The sequence below is a fragment of the Narcine bancroftii genome, chromosome 12 (genome assembly GCF_036971445.1).
Source record: "Narcine bancroftii isolate sNarBan1 chromosome 12, sNarBan1.hap1, whole genome shotgun sequence".
Taxonomy (NCBI): domain Eukaryota; kingdom Metazoa; phylum Chordata; class Chondrichthyes; order Torpediniformes; family Narcinidae; genus Narcine; species Narcine bancroftii.
Genome location: NC_091480.1, coordinates 28,253,775 through 28,279,719, shown reverse-complemented (window position 1 = coordinate 28,279,719; position 25,945 = coordinate 28,253,775). Strand labels below are relative to the sequence as shown.

The 25,945-nt window shown below is 42.5% G+C and overlaps 1 protein-coding gene across 13 annotated transcripts in view; it reads left to right on the top strand.

Annotated features, from left to right (window-relative positions):
* The window catches only part of tnrc18 (trinucleotide repeat containing 18), a 174,086-nt gene that overhangs the window by 80,505 nt on the left and 67,636 nt on the right, over window positions 1–25,945 (top strand). For 12 of the 13 annotated variants that reach the window (XM_069905046.1, XM_069905054.1, XM_069905051.1 and 9 more), the window contains 7 exons: window positions 834–2,648; window positions 10,973–11,063; window positions 16,995–17,200; window positions 18,343–18,489; window positions 19,358–19,542; window positions 21,862–22,276; window positions 23,113–24,075. In XM_069905046.1, the coding sequence (XP_069761147.1) occupies window positions 834–2,648; window positions 10,973–11,063; window positions 16,995–17,200; window positions 18,343–18,489; window positions 19,358–19,542; window positions 21,862–22,276; window positions 23,113–24,075 (3,822 nt within the window). The remainder of the gene's footprint in view (window positions 1–833; window positions 2,649–10,972; window positions 11,064–16,994; window positions 17,201–18,342; window positions 18,490–19,357; window positions 19,543–21,861; window positions 22,277–23,112; window positions 24,076–25,945) is intronic. The other variant, XM_069905056.1, reaches the window with a different exon arrangement.

The window sequence follows — 25,945 nt, the reverse complement described above, 5'->3', positions numbered from 1 at the left end:
TGTGCAAGCCATGAGTTCCTGATCATTGCTACCCTGTGCATAAATCACCGTTCCCATATTGCTATCTTTTGTGCAAAATTTTCTTCCCTGTTTATTGAATCTACTGATGGGAAGAGCTTTTCTCCATTTTCTCTATCTCAACCATCCAAGACCTTCTGAACATAGAAACATTTAGCATCTATTAAATGTCCTATCAACTTGCTTTACTGTAAGGAGATACACCCTGACTTCTTCAGTCTATCCTGCATGGCTGTTATCTCTCATTACTGGAACAATTCTAGTAAGTTTTCTATGTGACTGTAAGCATTGTGTTGGGAAGTGACCCTTCCAACGACATTCGCTGTAGCAACCTGGCATTGGAGCGGTGTCCGGGGCTTGGACCACGAAGCTGAGAGCATTGTGCATTGGTACTATATACAGTGCTAATTTGTGCTGTTAGCCAATAATGACCCGAGGTGATTTAAATTAGCCAATGGCGACGTGTGCACTAATTCATGGCCAGTGTCTAACCTTGACTGAGAGGTGATATGACTTTCAAATAGGTTCCAGATGGAGTGGACATGTGAACACCCGCAATGCACACATTCCAGAGAGGCAGGGAGGCCACGTTTCCTCCACACACAACAGTTGTCAATATGGGTGAAGAGAGAACCCGAGTTGGCATTTTACGGAAGTCATTTGTGAAAAGGCATTGACCTGAATGACTGCACGCTTCTTTCTGCCAACTGACTAAGCTCTTCCCCCACGCTCTGTTTTGATCCCATATGTGTAGCAGCTGAACTATTGCTGTTTCTATTGGATTAACCTCTGTGCCTTTATTCCTTTTATTACAGATGGATACTATTTCCATAGCCATGCAGGACAATCATCCCTCCATGGCACAGCAAACTCTCAAACCACCATCCCAAGGACCTCGTCCAGTCACACACCAGGTTCTGTCCTACGCGAGAAGGAACTTTGTCACCCTCACAGAGGTGCAAAAGAGTCTGAGAGGTATCTTGGGAAAGACTCTAAAGAGAAAATCTACAGGACTGAGGTGAATCTAAACGTGGCCAAAAAAGAAAAGGACAAGCCCCGGGAAGAATCTAGGCCCAGGAGTGTGGTGGACCTAACGCAAGATGTTCGGACTGAAAACGAGAGGAGGATACACCTTCTTGATAAACCCATTAAGATCGGTGATCATCTTTCCACAGTTCTTACCAATCACTCTCCCAACCGAGGGACTGGCAATGGAGAACCAAAGTCTAAAAACCCTCTACAGACCTTATCTCTCAGTAATTGCAACAGTGATTCCAGCTCATCGTTAAGGCTTGTGGGCGCTGAACAAGACAGATGCTCCAAAGACTCCATCAAACATGATGAGAACATGAGGCCTCTGCTGCACGCGCACACGGAGAGGACCCGGAAGTGTGACTCAGTGGTGACTTCGGCTGGCACTTTGCACGTTTCCTGTGGCTGCCCATCACCCCATTCTTCTCAGACGGCCCGGATGCCCTCTACCAGCACATTCCCCCCTCTTCCTGTTCATTCCAGTATCTATACAATATACCCCACTGCCAGGGAGCCAGGAAAGGAACATAAAGTGATTGCACCTACCTTTGTGCCTTCAGTTGGGTTTTATGAGGACAGAAATGGGCCCATTCAGATAGCTTCTCAGGCCAGAGACAATAAAAATGATAAAAATAAAGAGAAGGACATCAACAGAACTTCTGGGGACAGAGCAGGCCCTTTGCCAGCCTCTTCTGAAAGGACACTGGTGGAGTCCACCCGCTTAATGCTCCCACAGGATTTGCCTGTGCATGCAGATATTAAACGGTTAGAAAACATAAGGGAGGAAGGATCAGTCATTAGGTCCAATTCTTTAGCGACAAAGAGGCCCATGACTTCGGAAATGTTTTTAAGCAAAGCAGGCCTTAGCCCGTCAGAAAGTAGAGAATTGCACACGAGCAATGCCACGTCAAAAGACTTGGTGAGATCAGGTTTTGAAGTTGATTACAGAGCACAAGAGAGGGATAGGTTCCAAAGGTCTGTCTTGAAGGACTCTTGTAAAGCTTATAATGGGGTAGACGTTGCAAGGCTGCACTTGGAGCAATCCCAGCTGAAGCGTTCTGGCACTCCAGAGCCAAAGTGGAAACCATTTGAAATGGCAACCTATGCCACCACACAAATGGCTGCCTTGGCCGCCCAGCATAACCACGTCAGCAGGGCTGAGGAGGAACAAAAAAAAGCTTTCCTGGACCCGGCCAGTCTTCAGCGATCGGCCGTAGTGGGAAATCCCAGTGAGGTCTCAGCCATGCAAAGCTTGATAAAATACAGTGGCAGCTTTGCTAAAGAGACAGCGGGGCGGGTTGGGAGCGGCAAGAAGAGCCCATTTGGCGGGCTGGGGAACATGAAGACTGATTCCAGCCAGCACAAGATGCAGCACCTTCCACTTCAGCAACTGAGCAAGCAACTCAAGAGAGACCCGGAGAGACCTGATAGCGCAAAGTCCTTTGGAAGAGAGAGCACTGGAGCACAGGGCGAGGTGGAAGTGAGGCATCCGCCAGTGGGGATTGCGGTGGCAGTGGCTCGCCAGAAGGACAACAGTGGTAAACCTGGCGCTGGTGTGATGGACAGGGATCGTTCGCTTTCCATTAACAGTGTGAAGGGTAAGTAAATGTACAGCAATGGATATTGTTGATTCTTGTGAGATGCAAAAGGGAGAAGCCTTTTAGGGGTCTGGCCAATATGGCTATTCTGCACCAGATACCTGACTCCTGGAGAAGGAGCAATGAGCATCTGCCACTGATCTGGATTGTGAAAATGTGTTAAAATAAAGAAATTTGTACAGAAAAAGTAAGCAATGTGTAATAAATGGAAATGAATGGCCTACTCATGGGCACAGTAGGAACTTTAGAAATAATGGGTATCATCGAGTTCAAGATCGGCACACGAAGCAAACATTAAATCATGGAATTTCAAACACCAAGAGAGGAAATATCAGCACACGGTCAGGAAGGTTAAACTAACATGGTCCATGTGTGCAGAAAGCTTTTAGTTTTATTGTTGCAGTGAGTAAAGTCAACCAAAAATAGAATATTGAAACAAATCGAATATTTGCTCTGAATATTGCTGAACATGCATTGATTTTCCTTAAGTAATGTTTTAAGCAACCAGACAGGTTATGTGTCTATATCAATGCCCCAAAATTCAAGGTAAAATCTTGGATCCCATGGTGAAGTTGGATCATAACCAAGAGATAGAAAAGAAATATTTTCTTTAAAATTATTTGAACCTTGTGCAATAAAATTGCAGTGGTGTTTTGCTAATTATAAAATTCAAAGTTCTCATAAGTGTAATATTTGAAGATGGTTGCTTATTGATATGTAGAATAGTTTGTTTTCAGTGTTTACCCTTGATTCACTAGCTGGCTGGAGTGTAGCTTCCAATTTAAGCCGACATAGTCGGCTCCTTTCCTTTTATTTACACACAGGAGGCAAAGAATAAAGCAATACTTTGCTATTCAACCCAGCACTTCTTTGTGCAGCTCACATGACCTAGTCCTGTCTATCATCAACAATATGATGCGTTTTTAATGTAAAAATTGATTGGTGGCACAGTGGGAGAGAAAAAAGAACACTTCCCTCACTTTTGCATGTTGTTGCACAGAAATTCTTTTGGCTAGACATCATGTGGTCTGCAGTGGAAATCTTTGTCTGTGAAGTAGTTTCTCTGGCTGTTGCCAAGGCCCAACAGTTCACAGTCGGCAATAGCATCACAGGGAGCTGTTTGTAAAGCATTTCAATGACTAGGATACAGGCAGCTAACATTAAGTATAATTTACTGAGCAGAACTAAAAACTGCAAACAAGAAAGGAATTCTAACCGGTTTTTCAGTCTGTTGCCTGGCAACATAGGGCAAGCCTTGGGAAAATAAGTATTAATTTTATTTTATCTTGCACATGGAATGCCCGGTAATAACATTAGGCTGCCAGTGATAAGAGAAACTCTGAACCTACTGACCTTTATAGAAAGGTAAAAGCACAGTTTAGATGACTAGTCTGATGTATTGTAAGAATCAAATGCTGAAATTTAGGACAGGGCAGCCTAAACACAGCCTTAAAGCCTTTACACTGAGCACAACCAGCGTGGGGCCTGTACACACTCTTTCATTTTTCTTCAGGACAAGACTTCTATTCATGGATGTCAACAGCAACTCTCTGTATAAAACAAAATTATTTCATTCCATAACCACCTGTAGAAGGAAATGGAAGGGGAAAATTAAAAGTAATTATTTTAATATATTTTATTGCTGCCCAACTCTCCCAAATAATGAACTTTCAAAGCCAATACATGCCTCAGTGAAAAATGGGGTTCCCGTTAAATGGGATGCAGTGAAGAATGAGTAATGCAAATGAAATGTAGACTGGAACTCCCCACTGCTGCACTCACAAGGCAGGGCTAAAAGTACAATTCATTTGAACATAAAAAGAAAGGGCCGGGAAGAGACCAATTAGTTATTTAAATCTGCTCATGATGGTCAGACACCTATCCTCTGCAAGTATGCATCTTCTCGGGAGAGGCAAGCAAACCGAAAAACCCAGGGATAGTTCGCGGGGGCGGGGGGAAGATTCTGGAAAATAGTAATTACAAGCAGTCTGGGAGGTCAGATGGACCAAGAACAGTACTTAATGCTTCTCCTAAGGAGTATAAATTCATCCTCAGCCAGGTGTTACAATTGCACTCTGCTTCTAAAATGCAGTTCAATTGGTTTAAACTTTAGAATTTTGAGTTCAGCGCATTTCTGCTAATTCCTTACATACAACCAAAGGCATGTCTCCAAGTTTTATCTGTCTTCTTGCCCGTCTGTTCCGAATAGATGCAGGAAAAATAAAGTTCTTCAAATTTCAAAGATCTCCACTTGTCACTTCAGATGACTCGGATACTTGAGTCTTATTTCTTTTCAAAAAATTTTTAAGAAATGGGGTACCTTGATTTACTTTTTTTAAAGAGGGAACACAAGAAATAGGTGCAGAAGTAGGTTGTGTGGCTACTCAAGCCCACTGCATCATTTAATAAACTATAGCTGGTCTAATATAGGATGTAAAAACCACTTCCCTGCCCATTTTACTCTGACTCTCTGATAGTCTAAAGGCGTATCTCAGCTTAGAATATGTCCAGTGACTCAGTCTTCAAAACCCAGTGGGATTGAGATAGAGAATTCCATAGTCATGTGATCCTCAGAAAATTTCCTCCATCACCAAATATGGATGACTCTTTATTTGGAAACCGTCTTCAAATTCTAGATTACTCAACAAGGTGAAATATTGACTCTACATTTACCTTGATAAGCTTCTATATCTTTCAATGTTTATTGCCCATTCTTTTAAACTCAATATAGGGTGCTTGCAGAATCTGAAACATAAGGATATAATTTGAATTCTTGTTAAGCTTAGGCACCAGAAATACTCTTTTTCCATACTGTGATAGATTATTATTTCTCATGTGATCTTAATTTAATTTAGACATAGAGCATGGTAACAGGCTCTTCCGGCTCACAAGCCTGTACCGTCCAATTACACCCAATTAATCTGTACGTTTTTGAACGGTGGGAAGGAATTGGAGCACCCCAAAGAAATCCATGTAGACACAGGGAGAACGTACAAACTCTTTACAGACTGCCCTGGATTTGAACCCTGGTTACTTACATTACGCTAAATACGACACTAACCATGCCAACCAACTTGTAAAACAAAATGCACCTTGTCTAAAAGGCATAGCAGTGAATTAATTAATCCTTCCGTCATTAACTATTGTGACCATTAAAATGCCAACCCATCAAAGGTTAAAGTGAACCTCGAGGATAAAATATTGTTCTATTACCCAATATATAGCTTCTTATTTCTCATTTAACTATTACATGCCAATGTCATAGACCCATAGAGCTCTACAGCAGAGGAAAAAAGGCCCTTTGGCCCATCTTGTCCATGCTGACCAAGCTAGTCCCATTTGGCTCTTTCAGCCCATGTCCCTCGATATCTTTCCTATCCATGTAACTGCATAAATTTCCTTTCAAAATTACAATTATTCCCACTTCTACCACTTCTTCTTGCACTGACATTTAAAAAAAAATAGCCATGTAGCTGTCACTACAATAACTTGCTTTTATGTCTTATTTTTAACGCTGTGAATTATTGAGATCCAAACGGGAGGTTTTAAGATTACACAAAAATGCTGCAGTAACTCAGCAAGTCATGCAGCTTTCTTTATGTAGCAAAGACAAAGATACATACATAACCAATGTTTCCAGCCCGAGCCCTTCACCAAGGGAAGGTTAAAGAAATTGAAAAGATTGTGCAGAAATGTCGGAACAGGAGGTTCCATGAGCATGTTGATGCGCTGAGGTATCTTCTATGAGAAAGGAGTTCAATGGCCCGAATTTAAAAAATTGAGAGTGTCAGATGAGTGGAAGTTGGGGGATATTGATGAGCGATGAAGGATCAGGCAAGGGGGCTAGGAGCCAGATTGCTGATGTTGGCCATTAGCTTGTTGCTGTTATGCTAAAGGACTGTATCGAGTCCACGCTGCTGAAGATCCAGCTGCGCTGGGTGGGTCACGTCTCCAGAATGGAGGACCATCGCCTTCCCAAGATCGTGTTATATGGCGAGCTCTCCATTGGCCACCAGAGGTGCACCAAAGAAGAGGTACAAGGACTGCCTAAAGAAATCTCTTGGTGCCTGCCACATTGACCACCGCCAGTGGGCTGATCTCGCCTCCAACCGTACATCTTGGCGCCTCACAGTTCGGCGGGCAGCAACCTCCTTTGAAGAAGACCGCAGAGCCCACCTCACTGACAAAAGACAAAGGAGGAAAAACCCAACCCCCAACCCCAACCAACCAATTTTCCCCTGCAACCGTGTCAACCTGTCCCGCATCGGACTTGTCAGCCACAAACGAGCCTGCAGCTGACGTGGACATTTACCCCCTCCATAAATCTTCGCCCGCGAAGGCAAGCCAAAGAAGAAGAAAGAATGGACTGTAGATGCTACGAAGAGGTTTACTTTCAGAAGGTGAATTTACTGATTCAGGAGACCACACTTGATGTTAATTAGATAGAGAAAGAGAAACCAGTCTAAAAATAAAGAGATTGTTTCTGGCAACTGGTTCAAAGAATCATGAGATTGAATTTGGGACAGTTTTAGAATTCCCAATGTGTCAGATGGGAAATGAATGATGTAACATCAAGTTGGCCATTCAAAATGGGATTAGTCTCTGGTTATCTCCACTATGTAGTGCTATGGGAATGGTAGGTTGGAATTGGACTGATTTCCTGACCTTCTCACCATTGGTTGACCCCGACCAGTGAGCTTGCGCGAGGCATTAGCATGGGGCATTAGCACGGGGTGTTAGCATGGAGAGTTAGCGCATTGAGTTAGCACAGGGCGTTAGCATGGGGCATTAGCACGGTGAGCTAGCACAGGGTGTTAGCGCAGGGAGTTAGAGCCATGAATTAGCACGGGGCTTTAGCTCAGGGAGTTCATACCGTGAATCAGCATGGGGCATTGGCAGAGAGAGTTAGCACGGGGAGTTACAGCAAATTGCCGCTAAAAGGATTACTTACTTTTTTATTTCAAAATAAACTCCATTCACAATAAAAATGTAAATACCATAGGCCAGCATGGCCTGTTTCCGCTCCGTAAATGGTTATATGGTTATGGTTATAGTCAGTGCAAGGTCTTTCACATTCGTAGTGTCATTTGTATAGACGCATGGGAAAATTGTGAAAAAACTTTGCATTCATAAGGTCATATTCATTTGTATATTCTGTAATTGGACAATGTAGCACTAACCATTTATAGCATTATTGCCACTAATATCTCCCCACCCACCCAAGTATCGATTACCTCCCTTGTTTGATAGATTTCTCCACCAGTCCTGCCAGGTAGCGGATGGACCTTGGATGGTGGTTCATCGCCACAGATTTATTACACCAAGCTCCTCAGAACTCGCACATTCCCATAGACCCAAGATGGGTTCCCAGAACCAGACCCCACATACTGGGATCTCATACACACTCCTTCTAAGTAACAGTAAAGGAAACTTAATAGCACAATGCAGATATATTTTGATATAATTGGGGGGAAAAAGTCATTTACCTGCAGGCACAATTTGCTTTAATATAATATTTGTAACTGTAAATCACTGAGAATCAAGCAGGAGCATCATTAAGTACAACACCATGAACGAGCCACACAAATGTGTGTACAAGGTGTCGGACATCTTGGCCCCTCTCTGTGTTGTAGTCTCACATACACAAAGGTCTCCAAAGGAAAATTACAGACTTTGCATAACTCTCAGTAAGTCCCAGATTTTCCTTTGCAAATGAGATCATTAAAATTGATTCTGGCCGTGCATAAAATTGCAGTGCTGGTCAACCTAATGTCCAAGCACCTGTTTTGTTTTTGTACCTAATATTGGCTAACCCATGTTGGGCTTCAGGGCAGACCGTAGCTTGCAAAATAGGGAACAACCATACGTTAACTCCTTATATCTCTTATAATGCATCATGGCTTAGACACCAAGGCTGTGATATTAATCCCCACCCACAAAAGATGGAACAGGTGTCAAATAAGTAGTAGTTTGAATGGAAATTTAATGCACATTGATTTCTCCGAACACTGTGGCTTGCACCATTTCATGCAAGGATCCCCAAAACTTGTTTATTATTTGCACTAAATTAAATATTTACTCTTGTTAACTATGCCAATTTAGAAGTATGTAAAGTGGATGAGCAACACTTAATTTTCTGTCTGGCCACTCACCAACTGGATGGCATTAACATTGACTTCTCCAGTTTCTGCTAGCCTACTTTCCATTCCCCCTCCCTTTCCTTTCCCTCTTGTCTTTTCTCCAGCTCTCCTCTCCTCTCCCTCTCCATTCACGGAGCCTTCCTCCCCTGTTGGCTGTTGTGCCTTCCCTACCTTACCCACCTATTACCTCCAACCTGTGGGCCTGACCTCCTCTCTCTCCCCCCGCCCCCCCCACCATTTTGCTCGGACGCCTGCCGACATTTTTTCCAAACCCCGATGAAGGGCTCAAGCCCAAACGCTGGTTATGTATTTTGTACCGTTGCTATATAAAGGAGACGCTTTGACCTGCTGAGTTTCTCCACCATTGTGTTTTCACTTCAACCACCGTGTCTGCAGACCTTCTGATGAGAAATACGGCGAAACATTTTTGATTTTTTTTTCCTTTGGATAACAGATTGATTCTCTGGAAATTTGAAAGGAGTAAATAGGAGATTCCTTTCCAGCAGCAAACTCTAAGGGACATTCACTGTAGTGAAGATTCCTGCTGAGGGGCTGAAGTGCCAGAGATAGGTTGGGGAACAAAAGCTCAAGTCTGAGTCCAAGCCAGACTGTGTCAGGATTCTGATGGGGCCTTTGACTTGGAGGAGGGTTACAAGATAAGATCATTAACAGCAGGTTATTTCCATCAGTTATCAGAACTCTGAAAATGGTGCATAAAACAGACACGATAGAATCAAAAGGGAGGTGGGATCAGGTGGCACAAATGTAGAATCCGCTGTTCGTACGCTGGCTGAAGCAGGTACCGTCCTGAAAAATCAATTAGAACTTTTTGCTTGAAATATAAAAATGTTAAAATACATTGAGAAATGAGGAATCAGGTGACTCATGTGGTGCGATTCTTTATTGCGGCCGATGATGACAGAACAATGTTGACTTAACCCTGATTCATTGCATATTTACTTAAAATAAAATTGTTTTGCCTAAAAAGCCTTTGGGGTGATTCCTGGGTAGACCTGCTTTTTTTTTTGAGAACAAAGAACATTTATTACAGCAACAATGCAAAGTTGGGTGCTTCCCCTTACCCTGGGAATACACCGGTAGACCTGCTTTTGAAGGGATCTTGTTCATGATGCAGTGTGGAATAGTTGATTAGTATGATCAGCTGTTGATTTGGGATAAAAACTTGTGTTCCATTTGTATTCAAGGCCCTGCCCTGAAAAAAGTTGCACATCCTGCGATAACTGAAATTTTGATTGAATTAAATGCACTGGTGGGTTACAACATGCCCTGTTACCACAACTTGTTAAAGCAGATGTTCCCAAGGACTCCTTTTCTCTTCGTCTGCATGTCTTTATCAAATGTTGCGATAGATCAAAACGAGGTTACATTTTCAGTTGGAATCATTTTCAGATTGAACGTAAATTTGTAATGGATTGATCATTTCTACTTTTCTTGGTTTGAAAATATCACAAAATTCCACCATGGATTATTGCTTCATCTACCAGTGGAAAAGTAACATTCCATTTGCCTTGGAAGCAGCTCATAAAGCTCTTCAAACTTAAGTGGCTGAAAATGTGTGTCTTACATAACTGAGGAACTTCAGACCAGATACCTGCACAATGACAAACATTATGTTATCGCACCTCTGCATTATCAACTCCAGATTAGGTCCATCTGTTGTCCCTTTTTCACATTCAGACTTGTGTATTCCAGAACATCATTACCCCTCCCCCCACGTATAAAGTTGGGCCTTCCAAATTTCAGCTGTGCATGTGCCAACTGACTATTTGCCCACTGTTCTATTGGCCTCAGTGATGCAGATTACAACCTTAAAATTCTTACCTGTTTTCCCCATTCTTTCATGGCCTCACCTGTAGCTATGTCCTTAATTACTTAATGGCCTTGCTCGCTATTTATTCTCCAATTCAGCCTGAATTTTGTTTCTTTCAGCTCCCAAATCTTCAAGCTTTTAGATTTCCCTCCCTAATCGCTTCCACTTCTACCTTCCTTTAAGATGCTCACATTTTTAATCATCCGCCATTATCTTCTTGTGTGACTCAGGGTTTTGTTTGATGACAGTTCAGCACAGGACCATTGCCCGTTAAAGGAGATTCATGCTGATTTGTTGTTGAGATCATTGGTATTGTTTTGAGAAATGACATTGGGTCTTTTTCTCGCTTCAAGGACACGGACGGACAGATGAAGAGCGGGCCGACGACCGTCACCGTCATCGGGAGGAGCGTCTCATTGCCCGAGAGCAGGAGAAACTATTGAGGTGGGTGACCCAGTGCCACCCACACTGTTTTATCTTACTACCGTTGGCCTTTAACACTAAGATTAGGACTGGCCCAGAATAACTCATCATGTGTGTAATGTGGAATAAAAGCAGAAAATTCTGGAAATGTTCAACAGGTCAAGCAGCAGGTGTGGGAAGAGGAAGAGGGTTAACTTTTCAGGCCTGTAACCTCCCATCAGAGTTTTGACGAAGGGTCATCGACCCAAAACACTAACTGTGTTTATTCCTCCACGTCCTGCCTAATTGGCTGTGTGTTGCCAGCACTTTCAGTTTAAACTTCTGATGTTCTGTGTGCGCAGATTTTAAAAAATATTTTCAGTACATGCAACTGACTCAGACTTGACAAATCAAAAATGTGACTCACCACCTCAAGGACACACGGTAGGAATGCTATCTTTGAATGATGGCAGAGATATATTAAAGGTCCCTTGCTTACGGATCTTGTAAGACAGGTAGTTTGTCATCAAACTGTCCCATTTGTACTTTATTTCTGTAACTCTATTACCATGCTCTCATACAGCTTGATTCTGTGGTGTCACACATGTCCCTGACTTAGAAATGTAACCATGAGTGAATTGCCCTTGCATTAGAAAAAGTATTGCCAGTGGACGTGATAGAAATCAGGTGAATATGGACCTGAGCAGGTCCACTGTGGAAGGAGGGTGCTGAATCAGAAGGGGATTTGAAGAAGTGGTTCGTTGTCTGCGATTGTTGGTGGGTGGGACTGGAGTTCATGGATCAGGAGTGGGGGGAGACAGAGACTCTACCCCTTTTACATAGAGATCCCACTAACTTGGCGTGTCGAGGACCTGTATTTAAAGCCAGGTCAGATCAGAGCATTCACACTGAACCAAGAAAATCGGGTTCAGTGCGACCTTTTAGTAGGGACCTAGCCTCCCAGTGGAAAAGGAGGCGGAACCTGCAGCATTATAGTGTTGGTGTCCCGGGAAGGCGGGTAACCCTTTTACACAGGATTGGCTCTAATACTATCTACCTTGAAAGGTAAGTACCGGGATGAAAATGACCACTCCCCATCCCAGTTTTGTCACTTTCACACAGGTACATTAAGTGGTTAAAAGGTGATTAATTACTGTCTTTCAAGGGCAGTGTCAAAGGGCCTGGCAGTCAGTGATTGGCAGCCAGGATGGATGGTTACTGCCCATGTTGGTGGGGCTTCTGGTGATTGATGAGGTAATAGATGTGAATAAGTGTATGGAAGGTCGGGTGCGCACTCCATGGAGAGTGGATGTATGTAGTCAAACAATGGTGGAGCTGAGCCTGTGAGCAAATAAGAGGGGCCCATATGGGTCTTCTTCACTATTCCAGTTCTGGATCCACTCAGGGAAACTCTGTTGAAAGTGCCCAGCTGCAGAATTGCAAAATCCCAGTTGGGTTATAAGAACTCAACATCTAATGCATATTAGATCAGCGTGACCTAATTTGCATCATGGCAGAATGATGTTCAGTTCAGGAAAAGCAAATCGACTCAACATCTCAGTGCCCAGTCACATTTCCGAAAGGGTTCGGTTCAAACCATTGTATTCTGCAGAATTATTTTTGTGTACACAGTTCTGTCATTTGTTATTTACAGTAAAAGTCCTAAAATCCGAACAGCTCGGGAATTGGTTCAATCCAGATTTTCCAGATTCTCGGATGGTGCATTTAAAATGCAAATTTATGGAGAATAAACAAGTCAATTTTGATTGCTTATTAATGAAACATTTTTCATATAAAATACAAAGTGCAAAAAAACCAAATGAATATATTTGTGACTTTCGCATGGTCACTTTCACATGGTCGTCTGTGGTGCACATGCACATAAAACCCAGGTGTTTTTGACAAGTCCGGATCTCGGGTGACCAGGGATTTGTGGCCTCTGGATTTTTGGACCTTTACTGTATTTGCTATGCTCTTTCTGGGATCTTGCCTTCTGCAGAGTTGCTTTTCATATTTACACGCAGGACCAGAAAGTACTGCAGTGACTTTGAAATGTTTCAGTTTGTCCCTAAACTACGGAAGGTACTGTATGTGCAAGGCTAGACCAGAAATTCTATTTGTATTCTGAATAAAGCCTTTGCATATCTGTTAAGACCAATATGAAAAGAAAGTAACTTTGTGAGGATGATGTTATGTTTTGTAAGGATTTTACAGTGACAAGGATAACGGTGACCTCAGTCTAAACCACCTATGTAACAAACTCTTTTCATTTAAAAAAAACAATCAGGCCCTTTCCCTCCTTGAAAAAATGTGGGAAATAACAAGTTAACTCATTATCATCATCCTAGTTGCCCATCCAGAGCCAGCTCTCCAGCGCATGACGTCCTGTTTTGCGGAAACTGCCAAAATGTTTGGCCTGGAAGTCAGCCTGAAGAAAACTGAGGTCCTCCATCAGCCAGCTCCCCACCATGACCACCAGCCCCCCCACATCTCCATCGGGCACACTGAACTCAAAATGGTCAACCAGTTTACCTATCTCGGCTGCACCATTTCATCTGATGCAAGGATCGACAACGAGATAGACAACATACTCGCCAAGGCAAATAGCGCCTTTGGAAGACTACACAAAAGAGTCTGGAAAAACAACCACCTGAAGAAACACACAAAGATCAGCATGTACAGAGCCGTTGTCATACCCACACTCCTGTTCGGCTCCGAATCGTGGGTCCTCTACCGGCATCACCTACGGCTCCTAGAAAGCTTCCATCAGTGCTGTCTCCGCTCCATTCTTAACATTCATTGGAAAGACTTCATCATCAACATCGAAGTACTCGAGCTGGCAGAGTCCGCAAGCATCGAATCCATGCTGCTGAAGACCCAACTGCGCTGGGTGGGTCACGTCTCCAGAGGACCATCGCCTTCCCAAGATCGTGTTCTATGGCAAGCTCTCCACTGGTCACCGAGACAGAGGTGCACCAAAGAAGAGGTACAAGGACTGCTTAAAGAAATCTCTTGGTGCCTGCCATATTGACCCCCGCCAGTGGGTTGATCTCACCTCCAACCGTGCATCTTGGTGCCTCACAGTTCGGCGGGCAGCAACCTCCTTTGAAGAAGACCGCAGAGTCCACCTCACTGACAAAAGACAAAGGAGGAAAAACCCAACACCCAACCCCAACCCACCAATTTTCCCTTGCAACCGGTGCAACCGTGCCTGCCTGTCCCGCGTCGGACTTGTCAGTCACCAACGAGCCTGCAGCAGACGTGGACATACCCCTCCATAAATCTTCGTCCGCGAAGCCAAGCCAAAGGAAAAAAAAAGTTCTACCTCTACATCGTGTTATTAAGTTCAGCCAATTCAAGACAAATAGCTTTTAAAATAAAAAGTACCCTTGAGGAATACTTTTTTACACTACCTGTTCACAGAAGTTCTTACTTTTCACAGTACTGCATTGCCCACAAGGCCTCCAGGTAACCAGCAAGACATAACAGTGTCTGGTGCTCCACCAACCCTAAGACAATGAGGCAGGGTTACGATGAAGAGAGTGACATGGGCACAGCTGCATTGCCTGATGCTGGCATGGATCCAATATGGAAAAGCTGTTGAAGGAGTACAAAGAAATCCTTTTAATGATTTATTTTCCTAATGTTGTTCTGATTCATAAGTTCGTTTTTCTGTTTTGTTAGGTAATTACTGATTTGGATCTTCCGCAAAAATATCATTGGATATTAACTATAATCTATTAAGTTCTCTTGAGGGACAGTTTGTGCCTTGATAATATTAACAGTGTGCGAAGCCTCATTTCTAAACGTGGTGAACAGCAACGAAGAATCTCTCTCAGAACTATTCTTGTTTTCCTGGTTAAGTGGAGACACCACAGACAATCCTATGGTACTAAATTAGAAATTATCTACTACATGTTAGTCAGAAGCTTTCCCTTAGCAATCCTTCGTACCACTTCACAACTTGGCTCATGTAAAACCGAAACTTGTTGCAGCAGAGAACGCAAACTATCTCCTTCGCGTACTAATTTGAGTGTGTGTGTGTGTGTGTGTGTGTGTGTTTAACTATGCCTGTGTGTGTGTGTGTGTGTGTGTGTGTGTGTGTGTGTGTGTGTGTGTGTGTGTGTGTATGTCTACATACATATGCTTATGTTTATCAGTGTTTGTGTCTTTCTATCAGCATTCTACATTTGAGTATGTACCTGCTTCTGTAACCATGTATGTGTCTGTATCTCTGTTGCTTTATTGTACGTAAGTATCCACACTTTTGTGTCTGAATCTGCAGGTGTATGAGTGTGTGTGTGCGTGTGTGAAACATATTGGCCATGGGGCCTCCACTTGTTCTGAACATGTAAATTCTGAGACTCCATCATAGACTCTCAAACTCCATTTGCAGATGTATCCTTGGGGACAGACCTGCTGAGTATTTTTTAAAATTCCACCTTCCCAGCAAATACTTCTCGATCCTGATATTTCACTTCTAATAGTCTAGTCACAGTATAATATGTAACAATGACTTGAGCCACCTTAGTTTTGGGGATGGGCATTTGGCCACCATCAAACTTTTTTGGCAGATTGTACTGTTCCAGCCTTGACCTTTAAGGCTGATGAAAACCAATTGATGGTGTTCCAGTGAAAGAAAACCACTTGCTTAGTCCCACATAAGTGACAGAAAAGCTTTTAGCCTTCACTTATGAAAACAGAACAATGGAGGGGAATTTGCCTTTGGAGAGAAAAGAATGTTTTTTTAAAATATATATCTTTTTATGGCCTCCTTTTATTTGCCCTGGATGAAAGGTTTTTGAAACAAGCGACTTGAGACTGGTGGCATTGGCTGATTTCCTCAGAAGTTGTTTGTTTGCCTTTTGTTAGCATGGTTCAGTGTGTGCACAAGGAGGGAGGGTCCATTCACTGCCTTACACCAGTGCAATGCTGCTACACTGCTGAGTGATTTATGCTTTCCTGTCTTTCTGCTTGTGCAGATAAGTCAAAGATGAAAGCTTAAGATGTTCTCCTACAAAGTGCTTTCAAATTTCACTTTCCCAGCTCCCTCACAATAGTTACATGCATGTACATAAAAGATAACACTGCAAGGTTTTCAAATACAAATCCAAACATTTCTGCTTAAAATTTAGGAAGCCTGCGAGTTACTCCACAGTCAGACCTTGCAGAAATCTCTCCCTCCACAATCTCTCATTCTTCCGTGAATTTAACATCAAACACAAACAAATGTTAATCTCTTTACTATAAAATGGTCCTGCAAATTGGTCTTGTGCTTTGACCTATTTACTGTTGCTTTGATTTTAAATAAACCAGTCCGTGCAGGAGAACGTTAAGCAAGTTACTTCACTCCCCAAATCAATTGTCATCTCTTTTTTTCCCTCAAAAAACCAAAATGTCTTGAGGCGTCCACACCCATACTTTAATTCTGTAACCGGGCAAGTCAAAGTCAGTTATGGATTTTACACAAATTCCTAAAATTTGCACAAATAGAAAGGTAAAATTTGTTACGTTTATTTTCCAGATGAAGTTACGTCACAGAACAACCATGATCTCAATGAATGGTAGAACATGCTGGGGGTCATAAATGACCCATTCTTCTCCAATATTTAAATTGTGATATCCACACCAACTCATCATGTTACTTTATTAGCACAGCTTACATTTATTTCCAAATAAAACCACAGGTTTATAAGTAGAATACATCAAATTATTGGTAATGATGGATTTTTATTTCATCGTGGATTTCACAGCATATTCTATTCAAGGTTTTCTCAGTTATAAATTATTCAATCAGGTTAATTCAGAAATTAAAGTTGCCTATGTAACAGAGTCTGCAGATTACTTCAAAATAAATTTTAAAAGCACATAAATTTCCTTCAAGTAATGTATAATTTAGTTCATAAGATACAGTTTTATTGCATTCAATTTTTAATTGAATCTAATTAATTTTTTTTTCTTGTCCACTTGCAGAGAGAGTAAGGAGTTGGCAGATTTTGCTCGGTTACATCCAGCAGGCTGCAGCAGTGGCAGTCTGAACTCCAACCTGATGGTGATGGGAGGCCCAGCTCTGGCTGGATCTGGGCGCTGGCCTACCGATCCCACCTCACATTTAGCATCTCATCCCTGGCTTCCTCGCACAGGTAGTCCTTCCATGTGGCTGACAGGACACCCCTATGGTCAGTATCACTCCAGACATGGTAGTCTGTCGTTAAATAGCATGTTGTGCAGATTTAAAGCAAGGAACCATGATCCCTTTAGCCCACGCTGGAATACACATTCTGCACTGGTCTCTCCTGCCCAGTTCAACTCACTTGGCAATTCTCTCCTCATTTCTTTTTCATGCTTTCCCTTAAACACATTGACATTTCACCAAAGTCTTCAGGTGCTAACATTGCACCTTCTTACTATTCTGAGTTAAAGAAGTTTCTGCTGAATACTTCATTAGATAGACCATCAATGCTTAAGCATACAATCCTTAAGTTTGGTATATTGTAGTATTCTTAACATAATTCTGAGGATTAGAATTTCAGAAAAGGTGCTTGGCAAATAAAAATTCTATTGAAAAGGAGTTGAATTTCCCTGTTCGAAATGAGTGCCAAGAAATGTGTATAATTTTGTTCTCGTATGGATTAAGCATGTTTCCAGCAGTGCTGTGTTTCCTAGAATCGCAAGGCTTCAATGTTCGCCATTTCTCGGATATATTTTGACCATTATAAAAATGTTAATCATGTCAATAGCCAATCAAATTAGGATTTGCACTGTCCTGACTCTCCTTGGGATTCACACTTGTATGTGTCAGAGGTTTGGGGCTTGGCGAGAGGGGCCTGTTACCACCCAGAACTTTGTCCTCGGGTCAGTCTTTAAGTATTGAAGGCACATTATCTGAGTGCCTCTGGGTCCTTAAGGGGGATCTCTTCCTTGATCCACTGCCCTGGGAGAGGAGGCAATGGGATCATCTCGGCTAAGTGCAAACACCAGTGACTGCCTGGATCAGAGGGTATCAGTCCATTTTAGATCGAAGGCCAAGCAACTCAAGGATCACAGTCTTTTAATGTTGGTGATTATGGTCACAGAAGATCATTTTCAGTTCAACTATGAAAAGATGCAAGGTGCAGGCATCAATCAACCTTTGACATGTTTATATTTTGGCTAACATTGACTGTGGATTGAACTCAGAATGAATCGCAAAACTTTATAAATGTTATTTATTCTATAAAATTTGATGCCTAATGTATGCTATTTGTCATTTACTTTTAGTCAGTAGATGAAATTGTTTTTGGACATTCTTTACATGCTTTGTTTTGTTTGCTTTGGGCAGGGCTAGGTCATCCATCATTACACCAAGGGATGTCACCAGGATTTGCCCCCAGCATACCCAGCTCGATGCCACCCTCCTACCAGTTTGTAAGAGACCCACAGTCAGGACAGCTGGTTGTAATTCCAACAGAGCATTTACCGCACTTTGGTACGTTAAAGAGAAAAATATTCTGGAGGAAGGGGGGGTGGTCAGATTCACGGATGTTCACATATCTTAAACTAGAAAGGAGAGGTTCCACAATAAGATGGTAGCTATAGAGCTACCGTTGAGGTGGGAGACATGGCCTTAGGTCTCCTAAAAGATTAGGAGAGAGGGTATATCACTAGCTTCTGGATTTGTATCCGACCACCAGATGAGCTTCCTTGAGCCAGTGAAGCAACTCTGAGCCACTGATCACTGCTGTTGGAACATGCTCCCTCAAGACTGGATTTTGGAACATGTGCTTAGCGCCAGAATAATGGGGTAGAGGACAGACCAGCAGATACCCAGCGTTAGTGCTCTTCGCTGGGAATGCTTCACTAGAAATGGTGGTCACCGTGTCTTGCGGAAGCTCCTGGGTTAGCTGTCAATTGTAAACTATATCCTGTTGCTCTCAGCCAATTGAGGGACATCCATCTGGTTGAAGGAAAGTAGCTGGCTATATGTGGGACTACGGCGGCGTATCTGAAAATCAAGTCATTACCTAGTGGAGGATTTAATTCCATCTGAGTTGAAGCGATTCATTGCTGTTGTCTTGGGACCTCAATGCAGTGCAGAGAGATATTTCTGGATTGGGAACTTTCATCACTGAATTATGTGAGCTGGCTGAAGATTTAGTGAGTAGTTGGGATGTGGGGAGATGGGGGAAACACTGTCTCTCTGTCTATGAGGTGAACAAAAAAACAAGCATACTATCTATCTATATATAAACCTTTCAGTATTTAATTGGATTGCTGTTTTTTTACTGGCATTTGTACCACTATATTGTCCACAATCTTGTTGACCTGATAGTGATCACCATTTACATTTTTTGCAGCTGAATTAATGGAAAGAGCCCCTCCACTGTGGCCTTCGATGTACCCCCCGACAGGAAGCTCCCTACAACATGCCCACCAGCTCCAGTTACTGTCTCACCAGCAGCTCCTCCGTCAGCATGAGCTGTACATGCTTCAACAGCAAGCAGCCCACGCCATGGAGCTCCAGCGCAGTACACAGCTCGTCGTAAGTTTGCTCAGTGATCTCTTTCATCACTCTGCTAATCAGATTAAGTGGGTTGGCAGATTCTTTAATGCCAAAGGGAGAAAATAGCCAGGCAGTACATCCTGTTCCTGATATGACATCAGGTCTTAGACACACAATGATATAAATGTCCCATTGCTGATGGTGAACATTAACTTTCCCAGTGACCCACATTTGACACTGAGCTCACTTCCTCTCTGAGTTATTCCTGTGTTCCATTTTCTTCCCAATTAGTGTATCAGTTAGTTCACCTCTGTTACAGTGACAATGACCTGGGTTTGAATCTGGCACTGCCTGTAAGGTGTTTGTACATTCTCCTCATGTATTCGTGGGTTTCCTTCGAGTGATCCGGTTTCCTCCCACTGTTCAAAACAAACGGGGGTAATTGGGCGGCACGGGCTCATGAGTCAAGAAGGCCATTTTCTGTGCTGTGTACATCTAAATTTAAATTTGTACAAAGAGTTGCAGATTGGTAGGTGAATTGACCATCATAATTTGCCCTGTGCGTGCAGATGAATGGTAGAATTTGGGTAGCTGATGTGAACACGAGGAAAATCAAACTTTGGATAACACCAACTGGGCACTTGATGGTTGGAGCTGACTTCGTGGGTCTGGTTCTGTGCTGTGCGTATCTGTCACAGAGTGAATGTTGGAATGGATAGATTCTTTGTTCACTACAATGTGCCTTGGCTATTGGAAAGGTAGAGAGGCATGAAGTAAAATGAATGAGCTGAAGAAGACCATTAGCTGCAAGACCAGATTCAAGGAAACAGCGATCCCTGCCCCAAACTCCCTGCCCGAGCTGCAAAATTCTCTTCTCTCTTTCCTTGGAAGCCCATATTTTTTAACCAGGCCTCTGGTCAGATGTGCTGATATTGCCATTTGCATTTCAGTGCCAAATTTGGTTTGATGATGGCCTTGAGTCATTTTACTACAGATTTAGTAAAGTTTGTTGTTGTTGGGAGTAATAATGTTTCTCAGAGTTCCTCAGAGAGACTTGACTAGGGAGCATTTCACTACAGCAAGAAGCACATTGACCCTGGAATCTCATGGGAGTCCTATTGCAGTCCTGCCTAAGCTCAGAAGTACCTACAGGAACATTAGAAATAGCCAACTCCCTCATTTGGCAGTGGCCATTTATTAAATGAATTTTTTAAGGCCCGTGCAATTGCCAGGAACGTAGTCACATGGGGAGGAAATCAATGAAAACTATTTCTCTGTTCTTTGAACTCGTGATTGACATCTCCAGACAGTCACAAATTTCACATGGCACAACAAACCAGGTAGCATCATAAAGTAAATTAAAACATTACTAGTATTATAGTGTTGTGGAATTTTAAAAAAGAATTATCAGAATTAATAATAATAGAAAGGGACATATTGCTACAGCATTATTTGAAGCCTAATTTAGTATTTTTGCGCACAGCAAGCTACAATGAAACAATCTGTTTATGCTGGTAGCCCAGGGACTAATTAGGACAGACTCTTGCTTTCCTTGATTTGTATAAAGAAGATCCTTTATAGCCATCGTGAGGCCAGACAAGAGCCTCAATTTGTATGTTCAACCATAGGACAGCATCCCTGTAGAACGAAGGTTTGCCCTGGGGATCCTGAACAAGGTTGTCAAGGATCTGAAGTGAGGTTTGAACTCTCAACTTTCTAAGGCAAGAGACAAGTGAATTGCATAGGTGCATGTGTTTATTTGTGTGATTCCCTTAAAAATTGCTTTGGTGGATGCTGCACAATCACTCCTGCATTATAACAGCGCCAAAAGATCTTGCTTGTATTTAGCTCTGTATTTTTGTATCAACACTCTGAGCCATATTCTTTGTTGTGAAATGTAAGCATCTGCATAGAAATGGGGCAGAATAGGATGTGATGATCACCAGTATCACAGCAGTGCCAGCTGGGAAATAAACCTTCCATGATAAGTTTACTTAGGTGTTCCGGTGCAGGAGGGCTGACCAATGTATGCATGATTGGGTGGTTTCTTTACAGGTGTAAAGTTTATTCTGTCCATTTGGCCCATCTGCCCGATAGTAGCCACTGGCAAGCATTGGCCGGTAGGTATTCAAGTTCATAGTTACAGACGTAGCTCTTGTAACTTAGGTTACCACAACATTTTGGTTGGTGATCCTTTGTGCATTTGCCATGTCTGGTCAAAGGAGGATAATATATTTTTTTAAATAAAATCCTTAATATATAAATATACAATCCTTAATACACATTTTTTAATCTTCAAAAGAAGTCTGTCACAAAGCAAATGTGCTCTCTACATTCTGCATTTCATCTTTACAACAGGAAAGGCTAAAAGCAAATGAGCACAGAAATGAGATGGAAGAGAAAGTGTGCAAGAGGAGCACTGAGGGAAGCAAATCTGGGCTTGTCCCCTCCTCTTCAGGAATATTACAGAAGAGGCACCCATCGCAATCCCCAGTGCCGTCCACCTCGTATCACAAGACGGGTACCCCACCTCCCTCGTCGCACACCTCATCCCCTCGGTTAAAACTTAAGTCTGACATAAGACCTGACGTGGGGGAAACCTTGCCCCCACGACCTTACCCTTCACCATCTCCAGCCTCCCATCCCGCCAGCCCTCCACATGGGTCACCGCCTCCAACTCCAGCTCTGCCCCAGAAGGTGGAAGTATCTGAAGAATCTGAGAAGAAAGGTTTGGACAAAGACGGCTCTGCTCCTTTTCAAGCCTTATTTCCTGGTAAGGAGTTGAGCTTCAATGGTGATTTTATTTTATATATATATATATATATATATATATATATATATATACACAAACACACACACATACGTATATATATATGTAATTGTCTTGGCAGACGGAAATGAGAACATTCTTACCTAGAGCATTCAAACTATAGATATACATAGGAATATCAAATGGATCCAAATTATGTCATCTCTACAGATTACTGATCTTCTAGCCGCGGGCACTTTGACCTCGACAATGTCCTAGTTAATGTTGAACCTGTTTCCTTCCCATAATGGCTGTTCACATTATCAGAATCCAGATCTGTATGTGAGTAGGTTGGTGTCACGTGGTGGTGTCTCAACTTAGCTGGACTCGAGTGAATCGAACATGAATATAGCATATTGAATGTGAGTAGGTGAAAACCCTCCAATCCCACCACCCTATCTGACCTTCATTAATGGGTCCCAATATGGATGAACACATTGAAAAAGTCCCAAGTGGTTTTTGGTGCAATGGGCTTCAAAATTGCTACTCATGGAAGCTGGTTCAAATGCCAACTGGTTGTATTTGACATACCAAATGTAATAAAATAACAATGAAGCCAAATACAAGATCAATGTTTCCCTTGGGATCACTTGCTTTGCAGTATTCTCGTTCCAATTTCATGTAAGATAAATTTTGTGGTTTAAGCAGCCTCCAGGGGTATTATTGACTTGTATGTGTGTTTGTGTAAAACATGCTTTGTACCGGGGATGCAAATATTCTTCATCATATGACAACTTTCAACCAAATTAATAATTAATTTATTTGTAATATAACTGGTTTATTTTTCCTATATTTTATAGAGATTCCCCAGGGATATCCTTATCGATCCCTTGCAACATCCTTTGGCAGCCATTATCCCTACCTCCTGCAGCCCACGACTGCCTCAGATGCTGATGGTTCAGGATCAGATGCACCACTGCCAGCTGAATCCTCCGAGCCCATACCTTGTTCTGTTACTCCATCCTCACCTGACGTCAAGCCGATGAACTTGCATTCCCCCATGGTGCAGGAAGACTTGCCGCCCAGCATAAACGCAGAGCCAGTTCCGATCAAAGTGCAATGTGAGGATTTGATTGGCCTCGAGGACAACAAAGCCCTGTGTGACCGACACCTTGAGCTGCAAATCAAACCCATCCGATTTGCCGGAGATGCGGACCCCGAACCAATCAACCTGACCGCAGAACCCAAAGCTTCACCTGTTCTGGAGAGCTATGAGGACCACCAAAACTGCCAGTCACCTTACCGGACAATAGCTTGCAATACCAAGATAGAGGCCCAGACAGAGCTGCAACAAGTGCAGGCCAGTTCTCCTCTTGGTGACTATCAAAGTACTATGACAGATTCAGGCGTGGACAACTCAAAAGCAGAGGAATTACCACAGCATGATGACTGTTACTTTAAAACCGAGAAAGTAGACCCCGAGAGCACTGGTGGTGATGTGTTGCCGAGTATTCCTTCAAATACAACAGAGCCTGACTTTGAGCACTTTGAGATGCAACAGGAGTTGCTGTGTTATCAGATTCCTGATGATCATACTCCAGAAATAAAATTGGATGATCCAATGGCTGGAATGAATGCTCTGGTAGCTGCTGTGGAGCTTCCCCAAGCTTGTTCAATGGCAGTTCACTCTGCCATGACCAGTGTTTCCCCAATGCCCTCCGACTTCAGTGTGGCTGATAGTTCCTCCCTTATGGGCATTGCCCTGCTGAGTGAAATAGCTGAACTGGAACTGGAACGGCGCAGATCCAGTGAAATCACTAGACGTAAGTAGCCTCTGTTTTTGGTCTCTCTTCCCTATCCTTGGGAATCTATCGAATGCCACACACTTTTGCCCATAGGTTGTTGTCAAATTTTTTCTTTAACCTTTTTGAACCATATCTACAATCTACCAAGACTGGAAAGTCCACCTTTTTTTTTGTCACTGAACAACAGGAAAGATACCAATAAGATTGAAAAAGAGCGCAGAGAAGATTTACCAAGATGTTGCCGGGACTTCAGGAACTGAGTTGCAGGGAAAGGTTAAACAGGTTAGGACTTTATTCCCTGGAGCAGAGAAGAATGAGGGGAGATTTGATAGATGTATACAAAATTATGATGGGTATAGATAGAGTAAATGGAAGTAGGCTTTTTCCACTGAGGTCAGGAGAGATACAAACCAGAGGACATAGATTAAGGGCAAAAAGGGAAAAGTTTAGGGAGAACTGCATACAGAGAGTAGCGGGAGTGTGGAATGAGGTTCCAGCTGAAGTGGTGAATGAGGGCTCATTCTTCACATTTACAAAAAATTTGGACATGTACATGGATGGGATGGGTATGAAGGGCTATGGACTGGGTGCTGGTCAGTAGAACTAGGCAGAATATCCATTTGGCACAGGCTAGAAGGACCGAAGGGGCCTGTTTCTGTGCTGTAATGTTCTATGGTTCTAAATGGCCACAGCCACATATAACTTCCAGACAAAAATATTTGACTCCATTTTGCTAATTATTCACAACATATTACCATTTTTCTTTGGAAGCCCCAATGAAGTTGTGCTAAAGTTGCCACCATCCAGTTTACCATTACCAATGCAGAGAAGCAGAATATTCTCATAGATGTAAGGATTATTGTAAGACCTGATTTTCAAACTTTTTCTTTCCCACTCACATACCTTATTGCCATAGGAGCTCTGTGGTTAGTAAGGGATTCCTTAAGGTGGTAGGTGAGTATGAAGGGAAGGTTGAGACCACTGCTCTAGACCCAATCATTACAGAAATATTTTGCTTGAGAAAAATTGTCATTGGCCCATTTCCTTTGGAGTAACGAAACTGTGCACATAACAAGTCCATTAGGGACGATTAAAACAGTGGTTTTCAAACTTTTTCGTTCCACTCACATACCACTTTAAGCAATCCCTTACTAACCACAGAGCACCTATAGGGCATATGGCATATGTGAGTGGAACAAAAAAGTTTGGAAACCAATGGTTTAATGGCTGTGAACAGAGCAGCTTCACTTTGCTTCTAGAAATTAAGAGCTTTGAATGAAGAAAAGGAATAAATATTTTTATTCACTCATTTCGGTTTGTCCCACTCTCCCTTTTAAGGCAGTAATTTGGAGTCGGTTAGCTCAGAAGTTCTTTCTGCTTGAGCTTCCTTTCACACTGATTGGATTCTTCATAATACAATGTCAATAGACTGGACATAAAATAAATTGGATTGCCGGTGATGCTATTGGAAATAAACCTGATATTTGATGTCTGGTCACACGCTGCTAAAATGTGTTGGAGATGTTTGGTTTCCCTAAGTGTTTGGTTAACATCTTTTTTAAAAACCAAGAGGAAAAATGCACTGGGACTGAATCCATGCCAATTACTCAAAAACTCACATTCTGCCATCTCGGACTAGCTTGGACAGCATAGACAAGCTGGCCTGAAGGACATGTTCCCACACTTTAAAAGTCTATAATTAACATCATTTGATAGAATATTAGATCCAGGGACTTCAAATAGCCTAAAGTTCCATGTTTGCAACATTGACATGGCTGGTGGGGCCTGGTGGTGGATGGAGGCAGTTGAGCTGAGCTGAATATTGAAGCAAAATGAATATCTTCCTGCCTCACTAGCCAGCATTTTGCCTTTAAAGCTAGGTGCTAGT